The sequence below is a fragment of the Crinia signifera genome, chromosome 12 (genome assembly GCF_055691185.1).
Source record: "Crinia signifera chromosome 12, ASM5569118v1, whole genome shotgun sequence".
Lineage (NCBI taxonomy): Eukaryota > Metazoa > Chordata > Amphibia > Anura > Myobatrachidae > Crinia > Crinia signifera.
The window spans coordinates 11,695,207-11,713,678 of NC_139228.1; the positions used below are offsets into that span (position 1 = coordinate 11,695,207).

The following is an 18,472-nucleotide window of genomic DNA, read 5'->3' on the forward strand; positions in this document are numbered from 1 at the left end:
CTGGGAAGACCTTGAACACTATTTTATTCTCACCCAGAATACAGTGACTATAGACAATGTCTCCTAGATGGATACTCAGCCCCCCCACACCCTGTATTGTCATCACATTATTTCCTATTGTCTTCTGTTGTTATACGGTGGCACTTACATGACCGATTCTGGGCGTCTCTTATACCTTACAAATGCTTCACCTCTGCAGCACTTCTATCCATAAAGGAATAACATCCTCTAAGTAGGCATTCTTATATACGGAGGTCTAGATAGGGCGGCTTTCTCTGGAGGCCAGCAGTCAGACAGACTCCGGCTCCAAGATTATCTGCAGACACTGGGGAGGGCCCAGGCCAGCCTCCGATACCTGACAAGGGATGGACGCAGATAGTGACTGACACGGGAAAGCACTGTGGCTGATGGACAGGATCTGGGTGGCTAATGACCCTGACTCCTAACACTAGGCAACACAATGGTGGACATAGACGGGCCTATGATTGGTCTATGCTACTATCTAGTAAAAAAATGATCTCTTACAGGAGAACTCTATCTATCTATCTATCTATCTATCTATCTATCTATCTATCTATCTATCTATCTATCTCTCCTCTGAAGTGTTTTCTGTCTCTGGTCCCCACTTATAGATGGAGAGCCAGCATCCCCTCCCCCCTGTCAGCCATCTTTGTTGTCCTTTGCCATGCTGAATGCGCTGGGCGTCTATGCAGTGACTCACATATTCGCTTTGGTTAGTGTGTATTACATCAGACTAAATTAGGCTGATGTGTTATTGGTAACTGTGGCCATAGCACACATTATTATTTAATAAGACCCTCTCGGAGAGAGCCAGAGCTAAACCGCAATCTGATTTTCCTGCTCTGGTTAGGATGTCGGCTATGTACTAACGCCTGGCTCTTGTTTACAGTGTTACTGACTCGGTAACCTTACTGACGGATGCTTTGCCCGATGCATTGGCAGGCTACAGCACTGTGACCCCTGACAGTCGCAGCCCTTACCTCGAACATCAGACATGTTAACAACTTCTACATCTATGTAAAATAACTTGACTTTTGTATATGGGTCATGCAGATTATCAGTAGACGGGGGGCTGCTGTGGGTCGGGAGATGGAAAGCCTGTCCATGGGTTTTTATCCCGTCCATAGAGCGCATATGGCCGTCTTTGTTTGTTTGTAAGCAGATTGTGCGATGCCTGTAAGTGTGTGCAAGATGCTAGCTGTTCGCTGGGTTACCCTGGCAACTGTCATATCACGTAAGACTCGGGTGAAGGATGAATTATAGGGGCATGTTCCTTGCCAGCGCACATGTGACCGCGAGAAGGCCACCTAAACACCACTGTAATCAGGGGATTTTCACCCATTCCAACACCTGGCACATTAATATAGGTTAGCTTGTAGGCTGCTGCCTTACGGATAAATAAAAGAAGACGCTGTGAAGTATCCAGTATTTCTTCTCATTATTTCTTGTTTTCCGACAATTTAGTCCAATTTCTGAGGTGAAATTTTTCTGATCTTCATTTTATCAAATGCATATCAAGCAATCCATGCTTTCTCTAGTCATAAGGCAGACCTGTTATTTGTCATGGTAATTTACATGTAGGTGGCGCTATAAATCGTCTTTATGCAAAGGCTATAATGTACTTTTCATATTTAAAAAAAAAAGTTGATTAACTGGCGTTTGCACCTTCAGATTACTTTATGGGTAGCGACAATACATCACTCTGGGGTCCGTGTGCTGACTATCGGAGAGAAAAAAGTGCCAGCCAGTTAGCTTCTAAATGTCACCTTTCAAACGGATTCCGGATTTAGGTCTACAGCAGGGATGGGGAACCTTCGGCCTTCCAGCAGTTGTTGAACTACACATCCCAGCATGCCCTGTTACAGTTTAGGCATGACCAAATAGTAAAACTGTAGCAGGGCATGCTGGGATGTGTAGTTTAACAACAGATCACATCTATATCAAGGTGACGTTTGTAGACCTGTCTGTCAAACATTCCGTTGCGGAGCGTCAGGCGCAAGGGGGTGGGGTTTGTGTATATGGTATGAAGCCCTTAGTTGGGGCTAACCGAGTTTTTTTTTTGCCTTTTTAAAGTAGTCCCCCGCACCATGTAATCCCTTTCTAACTCTACGTCTCCATCCGCAGGTGACGTTCACAAAGCGTAAATTCGGCCTAATGAAGAAAGCCTACGAGCTCAGCGTCCTCTGCGATTGCGAAATCGCCCTCATCATCTTCAACCACTCAAACAAACTGTTCCAGTACGCCAGCACCGATATGGACAAGGTGCTGCTGAAATACACAGAGTACAACGAGCCCCACGAGAGCCGGACTAACGCAGACATTATAGAGGTGAGCACCCCCCATGTTACATGCCGCAGAACCTTACGTCTCCTGTTCTGCGGCAACCTGCGGAACCACGGCAGTTATGGAACTACAAGTCCCATCATTCCCCAGCTGTTTATCATGTTTGCCGTTTGTTCCAGAAATATAGATTTTCTTTTTTATATAATCCATGTCAATAGATTAGGGAATAGGTTGGTGGTTGTCGTTAGCAACCAAATAGTTTCTCATTGGCCATTTTCCAGTGTAGAAATGGGCTACGGCATCAGACATTTGGCAATTTATTGTCTCTGACTTGTCGAGTCTTCCCTCGCACCTCTGTGTGCGTCCAGCTGGCATCATGTACCACTCTAGAAACAGCACATCACGTACAGTTTCATCCCCCCCCCCCCCCCCCCCCCCCCCCATCCCACAGGTCTTTGATTCCAGGTTCTTCCCCCCCTTCCCTGTATATACCAAGGTCCTGGTACTTTCTTATAACCGGGACCCCTACCCATCACCCTTAGAATGATTTGCTCTGTTACAGAGGAGGTTCAACCCAAGTCCTTTAATTAGGAACTTTGGGGAAGTCATATAACACAGGCAGTGTCCTTCTAAGAAGGTTTGATGTCTCTACCTTTGGCGCCGGTCCCCCTGCTAGAATACATGAAGGCACACATCAGCCAAGGTTATTGGTGGAGGATATTGTTACGTGTTATGACTATATACATTAAATGCCCTGTACACCACCACCCGTGGTACTTTGCAGCGGTCCTCATAAACGCCCCCATTTTCCCCCAGGAGATGAATGAGAAGTTTGTCTCTGTAGCTTTTTTTTTTCCATTTTCCAAAAAATGTGTTATGTGATGTCACAAATGCCACAGTGTATTTGTTGTGGAAAAGTTAGCGTAGGGTGCACTCACCTTTGGGCCTGCAGGGAATAATCCTGGCACGCGTGTGTCCCTATGCAGAGGCTAATAATAGAAGCACGTTATATATATTTCCTCTAGCGCTCATACCTTTTATTGGCTCAGGGTCACAAATAAAACACTTGCCTCACATGGGAAGTTCCTGGGCTTGGCGTTTTACTGCTGGAAAGTGTTAAAGATCTTCAGAGCTTCATTTTATGGCCCAGGACGGCCTTTGCTCTATGACGTCATACCCCTAAAACCCCCCACCCCCTTCTGAGCATGTGTGACGCTAATGCCTGTTCCGAGGTGACATGGAAAATGGCCAGACCAGGCTGACTGGGTACATAATACAGATAGCGCCTGCTTCTAAAGCTGTCATTGGTGGGGAATTTAAGAGTGAAAACTGTTATTGTAATGATATGTGATGCCCAGGTCTGTCCAGACAAGGGCTTATCTGCCAGATAACAGTCTGATTAGGCCTCATTGCTTGTTACACTCTCCAGGGAAGGTCTGTGGCTATTTGCCCTATAGGGAAAGCTGGTCCTATCGTAGGGAACATTTCCTGTATGTATTACATCTTGTATCATGCATTCTGTTTTCTGAGCGTATACAGCAGGCTTGGCGTTCTAGCCCTGCTCAGTACGATTCGGCGGTATTCTGCAACTGAACTTCTTTCATTTCTTTCGTTTGTTAATTAAGTTATTTAAGCTGTGCCCCCAAACACATATGGCTAGAACACATAACCAGGACACAGAAAGGCCATATTTTGGAATGAAACCCAAGGCCTCGTTGCTGTCAGTCAGCAATGCTAACCGCTGCACCAACCGCGCCTTCCTTATAAAATGTTTGCCTACACAACTAATCAACAATTTAAATAATCCCGCCGTTGCACATACAGACATTGGGTACGGACAATGTTGGGGCATACAGACATTACAGCCCCACCCGTTCACTAAGAGCTAGACATGAAAGCTTTCAGTCCGCTGTGGACAAACAGAATGCTCCGCTGTCATTGAGTTATGTAATCATGATGGTATTGATCTCTCCCCCGTTACCATGGTCTAGTTACAATTATCTGTTTTTTGGAAATCCACTTCAGAGGCCACGTGAGGAGCCGCACAGTGAGGCCACAGCAACCAGCAGCGGGCTTATAGTAGTATAGGTTGCCAACCTCTTATTATTTTAGTTTTAAAAGCAGAGATTAGTGGCCTGAAAGCGGTCAGTAATAAAAAAATATCCTGTGGGACAAATGTTATCTGGAGGCCCAGAAATAGCAAAACGGGGCTTAAAGATCCGTCGTTGGGTGGCAGAGTCTTTCAGCATTTCAGCTGCAGTTTGCGGTGAGGAAGTGTGGTGCTGCGCACGCCTGCTGCTGACTCCGTGTTTCCCGGCCGTGTGCTAGAGATCGATTCCCTTAGAGGTATCAGGTCACAAGAGTCTCAGCTGTTTTTTCATAACACAAGTCCCAAATCTGGGGGCAGAACTGTGAGGGGAAAGGGATGGGGGGGGGGGGGGGGGGAGGGGGATACATGATCTGTAGAGGGAGGGTCCTAAAGGGAAGTGTGTAAATGGGGGGGGGGGGCATCATTTATTGCACATGTAATTGCTGTTCTAATTTCTAGCCTTGGCCAAGTTGGTCATATACCATACGAGTGTATATTATATATATATCAATATGCAACATTAATAAATTGATACATCACTGCATTTTTACCCCCCCCTCCCTTTTCTTTATGTATGTTTGCTAAATAGAAAATATGCAGATCTGTAAACCAATCATGTAATTATAATGTAATTATTTGTAGACTTAAATAAGTTTTACTTATTAAAAGTAGTTTACAGTTTTACTCTCAATCCACCATCGGACCACCACCATCATCTACCAGTAGTCCCTCATCGACTGCAAAACTAGTCATCATCCTCTCATTGGTCGTGGTTAACTATGAACGTTTGATTGGATGCTGACAACAAAGTGGGTGCATTCATAGTCTAGGTAGCAGGTTAGGGTGTGATCGGATAGTGATGTCACAGAGTGAGTGCAGTCACACAGTCTATGTAGCAGGTTAGTGCCTGGTGATAGGATGGTGATGTCCTAAAGTGATCGCAGCGCAGTCACAGGGTATATGTAGTAGGTTAGTGCGTGAGTGGATGGTGATGTCACAGAGGAAGCATAGTCACACAGTCAGGTTCCATGTGATAGGATGGCATTGTCACAAAGTGAGCAGAGCAGTCCCCACGTCTAGGTAGTAGGTTAGTGTGTGATTGGATGCTGACATCACAGAGTGGGTGCATTCACATAGTCTAGGTAGCAGGTTAGGGTGTGATCGGATAGTGATGTCACACAGTCTATGTAGCAGGTTAGTGCCTGATAGGATGGTTATGTCATAAAGTGATCGCAACACAGTCACCGGGTATATGTAGAAGGTTAGTGTGTGAGTGGCTGGTGATGTCACAGAGGAAGCATAGTCACACAGTCTATGTATCAGGTTCCATGTGATAGGATGGCAGTGTCACAAGGGGCCTTATTTTGGTTCATTCTTTCTGACAAAATCCTTCTTAGATGGACAAAACCATGTGCACTGCAGGGGGGGCAGATGTAACATGTGCAGAGAGAATTAGATTTGGGTGAGTTATTTTGTTTCTGTGCAGGGAAAATAATGACTGCTTTATTTTTACACTGCAATATAGATCTCACTTTGAAGTAAAACCCCACCCAAATCTAATTCTCTCTGCACAAGTAACACCTGCCCCACCTGCAGTGCACATGGTTTTGCCCATCTAAGAAGGATTTTGTCAGAAAGAATGAACCAAAATAAGGCCCAAAGTGAGCAGAGCACAGTCACCACGTCTAGGTAGTAGGTTAGTGTATTATTGGATGGTGATGTCACAGAGTGATCGCAGCACTATCACTGGGTCTATGTAGTAGGTTAGTGCGTGAGTGGATGGTGATGTCACAGAGTGATCACAGTCACCGGGTCTAGGTAGCAGGTTAGTGCAGTGGCGTAGCTTGGTTTGGGGCGCCCCCCCCCCCCGCCATTAATGGGGGGGCGCCTCCCCGCCGGCCTCCCTCTCCCCCCCCCCCCCCCAGATGGACCACGATAAAATGGCCACCCCCATACCGCAGACAGTTTCAGAGAACTGTCTGCTTTATGGGGCGGCCATTTTATCGTGGTCCGTCTCCATAGAATTGATTGAAGCCAGGAGGGGAGCCGGGACGCGCAGACAGGTAAGCCTGCGGGGGATGGGGGGAGGGGGCATTACTATAGCACCACAGCCCCCAGCCGCCCCCACATGTACAGCCCCCCCCCCCGGTGACCGCGTGGGCTCTGGTGCTGTAGTTACACCCCTGGGTTAGTGTGTGATTGTATGGTGATGTCACAGAGTGATCGCAGTCACCAGGTCTAGGTAGCAGATTAGTGTGTGATAGGATGATGAAGTAACACAGTCTGTGTAGCGTGTGTGTGTGATTGAGTGAGCACAGTCATATATTATGTGCAGCAAGTCTGCGATTGGACTGTGATGTCTCATCCTAGCTCTGCTGTTCTACCTGAATACGATCTGCTCTTTCTCTGTGAAGGCAAAGTGCTTCCTGCTGGTGGTAATGGGATATCTGGAAATATTATGTTGCCCATGTAGAAGTACAGAATGTGACAATGACAGCAGTGTGGACTGTGCTGATGCAGCGAGTCTTCCTGACTTTATCAGTAAGAATATGTTTGCATGAGAGCGGGGCCTGGAAACGATCCGTGTTTTGCACAAGGCCACGCAAAGATGTCTACACTATTGTTGTCGATGGTCCACATCAATGAGGTGTTATGTTGTATGAAAGTGGTGAGTTTCCAGGGAGCGCTTGGTGGTGTACCTACGTTCTTGTTTTTGGGTTCCAGTGGTTTGAACTCCTGCACGTTCTTGGTAAAATATGCAAAGTTCCACCACACACCGATCTGTATTTGCAGTTAACGTAGCACATTTCCATAATAGAAAAGGAGAGGCGGTTTGCATACGGTCATTGGAATGCTGGACGAGCCAGCCACCAATCACAGACTAAAGCGGAAGTCACTTACTGGTATGAAAGCTCATGGTGATAAGTGAACGCCTGGGCACTTGTTCTGTGGGCTGTAGTCACTTATTGCATGTAATGCAGCAGGAGATATTTCAGCCGACTGCTACGGAACTCCCAGCATGCATGGCTCTGAGCCAGAAGCGTGCTTTAATATGGAATTGGGTGTAGACCTCACAGGGTTAAGATTACATCTGAAACTTCAAGAAGGTGGTTGTTTTGTGGGTGGCTCCGCATTCACCCTTCCCTTCCCGGCATCTGGTAGTGAATCAGCAGGGTCTTGTGTTCAATCCAACAAGCAGAGAGACCTGGCTCCGCTCCCCTCTTCAGTAATTGCCTCCTACAAACCTTACTCACTGCATTTTCAGTGCCTCATTATATACATATGGCAGCAAGATTAAAGGGAACAGGCACTCATTACTCGTGTAGGGGCGGACTGCAACTCATATTTAAATAATACGAACGCCGAAACTCTCAAAAGGCCCCAAAGTGATCAAACGTAACATTTTACCTCTATTAGTGGGAGCTGTAGGTGGAATAGTGTTTACCAGCGGCGTCTGTTTACGGGCAAATATCAACAGCCCACAGAACCTTCCCATTGTGCCGAGGTGTGTTGTCTGGTTCAGACGTACGCCGGGCTCTTGCCTCGTTTTTAGTACATTTGCAGTGTAACCTAAAGCACACCCTGTTAAAGATGTTCCCAACACAAGGGAGGAAGGACGCCTAGTGCAGAAGAGCTTGCACTCCAGAGGGAAACAGCCTGTGGCTCTCCAGCGATGACCATGAATGCTGGGACTCAGTCTCGTGACGTCATTAGCTCCATGTTAATTGATAGCAGAGTATTGATTTAGATCACAAGACAGCTCGCTCCACTGCATGCTTGCAGCTCCTGAGAGTAATTTATTGCTGGCATTTATCCTACAGGCAATATAGAATGAGCCCTTTCCACCAATAATGACACCGTGCTACTGGTTATCATGAAACCAGAAGCACCATTTCCTTCTCCGGCCTCCAAAGACCTAGTCGTAAGTTTGCAATTAAAGTGTATTTATTCACACTGGGGCCCAGGTAATAGCACAAATAATTGCAGTTAGCGCTGACACAAACTCCTATTGCCGTATGTAAAAATGACAGCAGACGTCTCATTGGCTGCTGGAGCTTTGAGCAAATACTTTGCAATTACTTGGGGCCTAAGTTCGTAAAAAAAAAAAATCAGGGTGCCTGCAGCCTAATTACTAGGAACCAGTGACATCAGAGAGTCCTGAAGCCATTTGTGATGTCACTATATATATATATATATATTTTTTTTTTAATCGAGGTCATCACCTGTTTTTTTTTTTTTCTCCACCCACAATTTGGCTCCGATGGGTCTGTCGGTGCTAGAAGGTGCCCCAGGCCGTTGGGTGTGCGGGGCGAGCTCCTGGCATCAGTGGAAGAGAATATTAATCCATTAGATAAAAGCCCTGATCCCCCACCCTAGGATCACGACTAGGGAAGCCAATCCCGGGGCATTTTTTTCAATCCCAGGATTCGGGATTGAAAAATGCTCAATCCCGGGATTCCCGGGATCCCAGGATTGGCTTTCCTAATAAAAAGACTGCCCCACAATCACTTACATTTTGAGGGGTTGCTGGGTGGGGGGACGGGTCGTCAATGACGCTGGGCGCATACTGGCTGGGTGGGTGGATGCGCTGGCTGGCTGGGTAGGCACACTGGCTGGGCGGCCGGGCGGGCAGGCACACTGGCTGGGCGGGCGAGCGGGTAGGCACACTGGCTGGGCGCGCTGGCTGACCGGGCGGTGCGGCATCACAATGCCGGGCGCGACCTCTTCCTGCGCAGCGTGACCTCTGATCTCACGCTGAGAGGTCACGCTGCGCAGTGCTGCCGGGAGAAGTCGGGCAGCGTCTGAGCGATGCTCAGATGCTGCTCGGCATTAGACTGCGCGCATGCGCAGTCTAATCCCGAAATCCCGGGATTGGAAACTCCAATCCCGGGATTGAAATCCCTGTGTTTTGGGGGCCAAATCCCGGGATCCCGCCGATCCCGATCCCGGGATTGGCCACCCTAATCACGACCGTGTCAGAGGTGTGTACAGGAGGCCTGAGCCACGGATAATGATATAAGGTGTTTGCTCACCATCTAAGCCACATTCCTGCTCGCTGCAACCTCCTCAGTCACAGAGAGAGCTTTGAATGTCATCGGTTGACCTTTTCCGCTGTCACTTTATCTGCTGAAGCCTTGCGTAGCTCCATTGGCTGTAACCCCTCCACTGCCAGAGGGCTGAAAATTGCAGGCCTTGCCGGCAGTGGCGGGGTTAACTCTGGCTTCAGCGAGACAGACTCCTATCATCTTTATTTGGTATTAATGAGAGGGAGAGCAGACTCTGGGCACAGATACATCAGGAAGATCCAGTTCTTTTAAAGCAAAGGACGGCTCGATCACTTGTGTCTGTACGATGGTCATAAAGGGACAGTTACACAGATTTAAATATACATGTGTCTGCTCCACACTGAGGTGCTTACAGATTTTGTTGGAGCTCTTCGTGTGTGCGCCCAGGCAGGTCAAGGGTCCGAGTGGAAATGAGGCTTGAGCTCTTGGTTAGTATAAGTTTGTCAATCAGTTGCTCTTACAGATAACTATATACATGACACTCCACATGACATCCTGCAGGGGGAAGCAGACCCACTGTGGTCTTTGGCTCCGTCCGCTGCCTTAACAGAAACAGCCCCCCCCCCCCCCTGCCTCTCCTAGTCTTCAATTGGTCTCTCCGTCTGCCAATCAACAAACTGAGCTGCACCGAGGGTTTTAAGGCCTCTTATAATGTAACCAGATACCATTAATGAATTTTGTGGTTTCTGTCTATTTTTTTTTCTCAATTAAAATGTTCATAATACATTTATTTATTGCGGTGGCCGATGGGTCTGTTTTGGCAACACATTTCAGTTCGATGGCTTGCTCGCCAACTGCAATGAAATCTTCCACGGTAGAGTGGTCGCGGATGTGACAGAGAATGTTTTCCAGTGAATCGGAAGAATTCCTTTCTTGGAGATATGTCCTGACCTCTTGTGTCTGATGTCATCAGACCTCTTACAACACCCATGACCCTCTGCTAGCCACGAGAATAACATTGAATTATGGGTAATGCTGTTTGTAAACAGCGGCCCGTTGCGGTAATACTTTAGTTTTCGAGGGTGTTTTAGCAGAAGTGATGCTGTATAAAATCATTTGTTGTTCAGCTTATTACTAATTGACTCTTGAGTTAATAGCATATTAAATAATTATAGGATACCCAAACACGTTTTAAAAGGTTGCTCTTTCTGTTAATGTGCATGGAACTATACGACACAGTCTGAGCTTGTTATATACAAGTGAGAGCTGCCAGTCTTTGTGCTCTGATCCGATGAAGGAGGCCACCCATCCCATGCACCTTACCAAGCAGTAACTGCTGTACTAAGCTTCTGTCAGACAGGACTGCAGAACGTTCAGCGTTAGGCTGCAGTAGATGTTGGCCAGTATTTGGGGCTGCAAGCTAAGCATCTGGAGATGGTTCTGTCACCCGAGAGACTACCTTACTAGTGTCCTAATCCCCTTTCCAGATGTCCAGCATCCATATGGCCGGCATGTTTGGCGTGTGCTTATGCGGCCAAAATGAGAAAATGTGTTCACATTGCAAGTCTGCCGGGGACCTCAGCTGCTCTGCCTAATTGTTATGGTTCCTATATATAGCCGGCCTGCATCGGGGGCTTGGTGTCCTGATCAGAGTATCACAAGAGGTCATAGACAGTATGGGGCTTGTTATGTGGGGGCATATGTCCGTGTAGAATCTTACTTTTCCCCGGTCTCCCCACTCCCACTGAAGAGTAACTGCCCCTAATTTGGGATCTGATGCCCTACAGACAATTTAAATCCCTAGCTAACGAGTTCAAAAGTCAGGATTGTGGGTTGCTGCGGGTTTGTGGGGACGTACCTGATTGGACAGGTGCTTGCATCTGTCCAATAAGAGGACATTGCTTAATATTGAATCCGCCTACTTTTGGACACCTCAAGCTGTAGGTCCCAGGTTGGTGGGAATCGGCATAACCCTTTGTGGTGCGATATTAACCATGTAATACCGTACAGACTGATCACCTTCTGTCAACAGGTGCTTGGAGTCTTTCTGTTGTTTTTTTAGTACATGTTTGCTCAGTGCGCACAATGCAAAAATATACATGATTTAGGGAATAAACTGTGCTGTCATCGGATTCTTATGTCTGCTAAGGCTGCCGCTTCTGAAGTATGTCGTGGGTGTAGAAGATCTCCTCCTTTTCTGCTTAAGTGGTTGTTACACCAGTTATTGGAATAGAGGCAGACAGCTGCGGGCTACTGTGCTCACAGTGTGCTTCAGAGGGGTGAGCTGGGACTTGTAGTCCTTGTGTTGTTTTTTGGTGGTGCTTGGCAGTTCATACTCTATAGAAACTTACTGTTAGGATCAGAAAGATCTGGCTAGATGTAGTCTAGGACATTACGAGTGCTCTAAGGTCTAGGACATTACGAGTGCTCTAAGGAACATTTGGCGCCATAGAGTCTAGCTAGCCTATGAAGTCACTTTTGGCATTCCCGTGATGTCATCTTGGAACTTGTATACAAAATGTCAAAACTTTATGCAGTAAAGACACTAAAAGGAAAAAAAAATCTGTTCAGAAGAACTTTTCACTTTCAGCCCGAACACATCCTGACTTCCTATGTGTCTCCGAGCCCAAATACCCCCAGACACACCAAGCAGGAACTTGGTATCCTAAGTGCATACAAGGCGAGCCGAAATCCCGCTCATAAAATCCTAAATGCATTTAATCGCCATTTGCACTCAACTTAAATGCTAGGTCAGAAGCAACAGGAAACCATTAGGAGACTTTAAGAGATTCCGTGACGGCCATTTAACGTTGGCACAGCCAGAACGGCCTATAAATCTCTTGTTGTCGGGTGCCTCCACACCCCTCCCAACTTGCCCAGAAGGGCCAAACTTAACCGTACTGTGCTCCACGAAGGACCATGATATTGGCTTGGTAATTATGTGAAGTTTAAAAGTTTTTTAAGACCCTTATTAGCTGATTGTACATGCAGGACTGATGAAGTAAGGGTATGTTCATGTCCCATACAAACCTTATGGCTCCCACAATACCAGGCTCAAGTTCTACAATTTTTCTGACCATTCACCCAATAGGTGGCGCTGTATTACACCACTGCCAGGAAAAAGATTGATGAATAACCTACATCCAGCATGTGTTTTAAGCGCCTTTATAAGAAAAATGTAATGTACACATGTGTCCATATACTGTACATTTAGCCTATTGCTTTATACAGCCCTTCGAGTAACGCCTTTTTGTGACTTTTTCAATTAAATGCACCATATTTGCAAAATGGAGCACATAGCAATGCACAACCAGCTTTTGCTGATGAAAATGATATACAGCATATTCCGTGTGTATGTGACTGCGGCTGTATCAGCATAGATAATGCCGTGTTACATTGTTTTCAGTAGAACACTGTAAGGTTCCATTTCTTAAGGAGCATATCATTATAATCAGCAGAAGCTGCTTTTGCTTCTCATTCACTTTCATTCATTCACTCACTTTTTGCAATAAAAGATACCGTTTAATGGGATAAGTTACCCGGAGCTCATGCATTCTGTGTAATGGGACTTGTATCGCATAGAAGATAGATGTATGTGGACATATCATCTATATATATGTCTAGTGTCTGTCTCAGAAACACTGCCATCTGTTGGCAGCGAGTCAAACTACATGTCTTTATCTCTCACACATGCACAAACACTGAGGCAATCACAAGGTAGCAGACTAGCTTTCGAAGCAGTTGCTTAGAGCGGGCTTACTAAAATCTGTATATATGCATATTGGTTCCGAGCTCGTCAATAATAATGGCACAACATAACATTAATGTCAGTACTGGCAGCTGTGTGCGGCAGAACAGGGCAACACTTGGCGTGCTCCATTTGGTGCCATCTAGTGGCCACCGGTCCACACAGCATCATAGAGATGAGGAGCAGTCCATAGCCTTTTATCATATAGAATGTTTTTTTTCTTTTTCACAAGGAGGGTCTCTATTCTGTCCAGAAGTGCAGTTGCCAAACTGATTTAATTACAGAGCCCACCACGCTGGAGCGTCCGAAGGCGGCGAGCTTGATGGCGCCCGCTTCACTGTTCCCGTCTGAGGCGTGTTTATTTTAAGAAAGTGCAGCGCTGTGTGTAAAAATAGCCAGATTTACAGAATAATGGGCCTAACAGCTGCAGAGCATTGTGCCTGTTTATCGCCAGTCAGCAGAGATGCAAGAATTCATTGCAGTTATGTATCTTGTCCCAAAGAAGTCCCTTATACTGCTGAATGAAGCACTGCTGAGGCAGCACAGAGGCTGCTGGAGGGACTGAGCTCCTAATTCATATTTTATATACAGGCCGGCAAGCGGAGCGGAACGGTGAGGGGCGCAGCGTCCTAGTCAGGACTCCGAACATCCTGCACCACAGACATGGTTATTTGTCAGGGCCCCACTAATGACAAGACATGCACTATGGTGGTTATAGGGGACATCTGCCAGCATTGGTTTGTTTAACTCTGTCCTGTTATTATGTATATATAAATATGTGTATGTGCGTGTGCCTTGCTTAAATACAGTAAAAAATGTATATACATTAGAGAAGAGCCCTGTTGAAACCAGTAAAAGCCCCTTTCTCTTACTCTTTGGTCGATTTCCAAATCTGGAGGGGAGTAGATAGTATATACAGAGAGAAATGTTATGTATGAAAGCTGGTAGCTCAGTGGTAAGTATCGGTAACTCACATCGCTGGGTTCATTGATTCAATTCCAGGCCCCTATCTATGTGGAGTTCGACCGACTGAAATAATCGCTGTAACATCCTGAATAATATGTATTGCGCTATATAAAGGTTTAAAAAAAAAATCTATATATTTATGTATTAGCATGGCCTAGCAAAGTAGGGACATGATAGGTGATCAGAAGTATGGATAACCTATTGCTTTGATCAGTCTTGGCCTTCAGCATGTTGAAAGATATCCGTAGGCCCACACCATGGTGACATAAACTGGAGGGCAGCCATTTTGAATTTGAGTTATGAGTTTTGCAGCGTGTAACATGAGATCCAGTAGCATCTCTGAGGCAATTTGTACTGGGCCTTGTGTTGTCGCTGGTTCCTAGTGAGCGTATAGTTCTGCCCACAAAATGGCTTCTTTTTCTTCTGGTATTTAATTGCCACACTGCCACTTGGTAAAGTATGAGGCCTACACACATACCTCTGATGTTAAAGGACATCCTCCTCAGGGCTCAGCCTTCCGCCTGATTGTCCCACTCGCGCTAATAAAGGTCAGAGCTAAGCTTTTCCTGGTTGTGATTTCAGACGTTAAGAAAGAAAGGTTTTAATGGGTGTGACAGCCCCGAACCAGACGGGGAGGACTCCATTGACCAGAGCCCTCTCATGGAAGACAAATACCGCAAAGCCAGCGAGGACCTGGACATTCTGTTCAAACGCTACGGCGTAAGTACCTTGTCACCCACCACAGCTCTTCATCTCTCTCTCTTTTTCTCTTTTCTTTTTTTTCCCCTTTGTCCGCTCTTTCCTCCCCTTCACCCCCCCCCCAAATTTAACCTGTGAAAAAATGTAAAAAAACAAACAAACCAAAAACACCCAACCCCACCCCCAAATCTGAAAAAGCAGGCGCTGAACAAGAAGCACAGGGAGTACGAGAGCCCAGACGCGGACGAGGTTTTTGCGCTGACTCCGCAGACGGAGGAGAAATATAAAAAGATTGACGAGGAATTTGATAAAATGATGCAGAGTTATAGGCTCGCAGTGAGTACCTGGGGGGAGAGAACCACAGGCCAAAGCAGCACTGCATGTTTATGGATAATACAGCCCCAAATTTTATCTCCCGGGCTTTCTTTGTGCACTTCACAAAAGTCGTTGCATCATCTCTGTATAATTGTGTACTGCCATGACCCCGTAATACCACGCGGTAAAAAGTCACATCTGTCCTGTGCGTTAATGTTAAGTGACTGTGAAATGTGCGCATACAAGCATACAGTCTGGACATAGGTAATCCAGTTAATGTTAACCAACGTTGAAACATGCGCATGCAAGCATAAAGTCTGGACATAGGTAACCCAGTTAACATTACCAACTTGGAAATGTGCGCATGCAACCATAATATCTGAACATAGTTAACCAACGATAAAACGTGCGCTTGCAACCATAAAGTCTGGACATAGGTAACCCAGTTAAAATTGAGCCACGGCGAAACGTGCGTGTGCAAGCATAAAGTCTGGACATAGGTCACCCAGTTAACATTAAGCAACGGCGAAACGTGCGCGTGCAAGCATAAAGTCTGGACATAGGTAACCGAGTTACCGTTAAGCAATGGCGAAACATGGCGGCGCAGTATAATTATTCATCAGTCAAAAAAATGTAACTATCAGTTCATAGCCTAATTGACAGCTGAAATTAAAGCCCATTCGTTAACCTTTTATCAACTGCTTCCCTTGCATTGTTAATCATTTATTTATTAACCCAGAGAATAATTAGCCATGTTTTCGTGCACAGCAAAAAGAAAAACGACCAGAAAACATGTCAAATTGCTGATGCAGCCCACAGACGCCGTATACAGATGTGTCCTTACTTAGCTTTGCTCTCTGCGTGACACACAGCCAATAGAGTTCCCCGGTATTGACACCAGAACCTGCAGTGCTGCTTAGTAGCGATGTAACCCTTCATCCTGAGGCAAGGCTTACGGTGCCCGGCTGATACGCCCGTCCTGAGGCTGAGGGGTCACCAGACTAAAGGGGTGTGCTCTTGCATGGCTCTGCTTTTCGGCCTTGGTTTGCTCATTTCTCACATAAGGTGCGGACGTAGGCAAATAGAACCCACCTGCCTTCCTGCACACCGCAGAGGCAGCCATTTTGTGAGCTGGCCATTTTCCAGGATGGATGTTGGTGCAGAGCACAAAGTGGCCTCCTCCACTGGGCGAAAGGGGCAGGTGCGTTATTGAGGAGAACTCCATTTAAAGCAATCTTTCAATGCCCTGCCCCACTGTGATCCAATCCCTCATGTCATTTATTAACACTCCCCTAAAACTGTAACCCATTCTGTCAATATGAAGTGTGTGCGATTTGTGCTTTCCTCTGACAGCTGAACTACACTTTCTACTGACCATTAACTTCTTCAATAAAGTTTTCTGTCCCAGATTGTGTTTGTACACCAGATGCTGTCTGCCTCATGCAATGTGACATCGGAGGCCGGCAGCAGGGGGTTGCAGTGACAAGGGGTGTCAGAGGATGTAGTGTATTATGTCTATAGTCAGATAGGCCCGTACTCCTAAATGCATGCATACGTGGGATGTTGGAATTATTATTATTATTATCTGTGATCTATAAATTGTGTGGGTGGGTAACACTTATATTGTAACCAGATAAAGGAGGACACGTAACCACACAAAGCATAATGCTGTACAGAATAGACCACACTCTTAACTCTTCACACACATCTCAACCTCCCCTGTTCTTTCAACCAGTACTACATCACATTTCCAGTGTGGCCGGTAATAGTAGTAGAGCACCACTTCCCCTGCCCGTAATACGTAGCTTTCTTCATTGTGGCTGGTAATAGGTATGCAACTTTATTTATTATGGCCTAAAGCGCACAGCTCCTCCTACTGTGGCCGGTAGTGAACAGTTGCTCCTGGGGTGGCCAGTGGTGCTCAGAGCCACCTGTAGTCACCAGTAGTGCACAGCTTCCTACCAGTGTGGATAGCCCCGCTCATCCCACTGTGGGCAGCAGCGCCTCGTTCATCCCACTGTGGGCAGCAGGGCCCTGCTCGTCACGCTGTGGTCAGCAGTGCCTCGGTCGTCCCGCTGTGGCCAGCAGCACCTCGCTCGCCCCCCGTAGTCACCACTTACACAGCTTATCTGGACTTTATTATTGGACGTTGTATTTCAGGGCAGGAAATGCACACACATTATTAGAATCACCAGTATGTACTTATGGGGGCAATTATGGGAAGTGGTGCACAGGAGAAAGGCGCTATAGGCCGCAGAAACAACCAGATTCTAGCTGTGAATATTTTAGCAAATGTTTAGACAATCAAAGCAATCCTCTGATTCCTCGAGGTGGCACCTCCTTACTTCTGTACAGCAATGAGGTGGTACAGCTAACTAGATGCAGTGTCTTGCCCACCCTCTGATTTCCACTTCTGTGTTCAGTCCGCAGTTCCAGCGCCGAATTTTGCCATGCCAGTCACTGTACCAGTGAGCAATCAGAACACACTGCAGTTCAGTAACCCCGGAGGATCTCTGGTCACACAGTCTCTGATGACGGCATCGCTCACAGACCCCAGGCTCCTCTCTCCGCAGCCACATTTACAGAGGAACACTGTGTCTCCGGGGCTACCTCAGCGGCCAGCCAGTGCCGGTGGGTATCTGAATCCGCATTGCTTTGTGTGCCTGACCATAATTTAGACTGCTCACCATCTCCCTTTGTATCTCCAGGAGCGATGCTTGGCGGAGATCTCAACAACTCTAATGGAAACTGTCCAAGTCCAGTAGGTGAGTAAGGAGCCCTTACGGATGTCCAGCATTGTGGCTTGTTTGCTCCCAGGAGGGTGTTCCGCTTAATTCCCCAGTTGAGAGCACAGTGTCTCTGTCTGTGTTTGTCTGGGATTATGTCTAGGTGGTCCTGATGAGCTGCTATCCTCACGTGGACCAGTACTGGAAACGGCCAGTGACTCTTTTCTTCCCTCTGGCAGACAAGGCTGATCCTTGGCCAGTACTCACTAGCATGGCGCAGATGTTTCTGCCGATCAGGTTCTACAGTATAGAGAATGAAAGCAAATCTCTGCATGGTCACTGAGGTCTTATGTACCAATGAGCCACCAGTTTGCACAGAGTAATCGCTCTGGCCTTTGATAACGTACAGGCTTGTTTGATTGGCTGGGAGGCAGGTTTCATACTTACATTAATTCTTCATCTTCTGCTGATCCAGGTGTCCTCCTGTTTTTTAAGTAGGCAGAAATTCAATTAATATAGCCTGTCAGGTAGTGGGATGCTCACCACAGCACAGGCAGGGAATGACGTGCTAGTCTGGTCACTGACACACTGCTGAAGGAGGACAGGGCCGCATGTGAGG

General features: G+C 46.7%; 1 protein-coding gene across 9 annotated transcripts in view; it reads left to right on the forward strand.

Annotated features, from left to right (window-relative positions):
* The window catches only part of MEF2D (myocyte enhancer factor 2D), a 122,752-nt gene that overhangs the window by 82,043 nt on the left and 22,237 nt on the right, over nucleotides 1-18,472 (forward strand). For all 9 annotated transcript variants that reach the window (XM_083165803.1, XM_083165802.1, XM_083165808.1 and 6 more), the window contains 4 exons: nucleotides 2,146-2,349; nucleotides 14,696-14,833; nucleotides 17,551-17,758; nucleotides 17,836-17,892. In XM_083165803.1, the coding sequence (XP_083021929.1) occupies nucleotides 2,146-2,349; nucleotides 14,696-14,833; nucleotides 17,551-17,758; nucleotides 17,836-17,892 (607 nt within the window). The remainder of the gene's footprint in view (nucleotides 1-2,145; nucleotides 2,350-14,695; nucleotides 14,834-17,550; nucleotides 17,759-17,835; nucleotides 17,893-18,472) is intronic.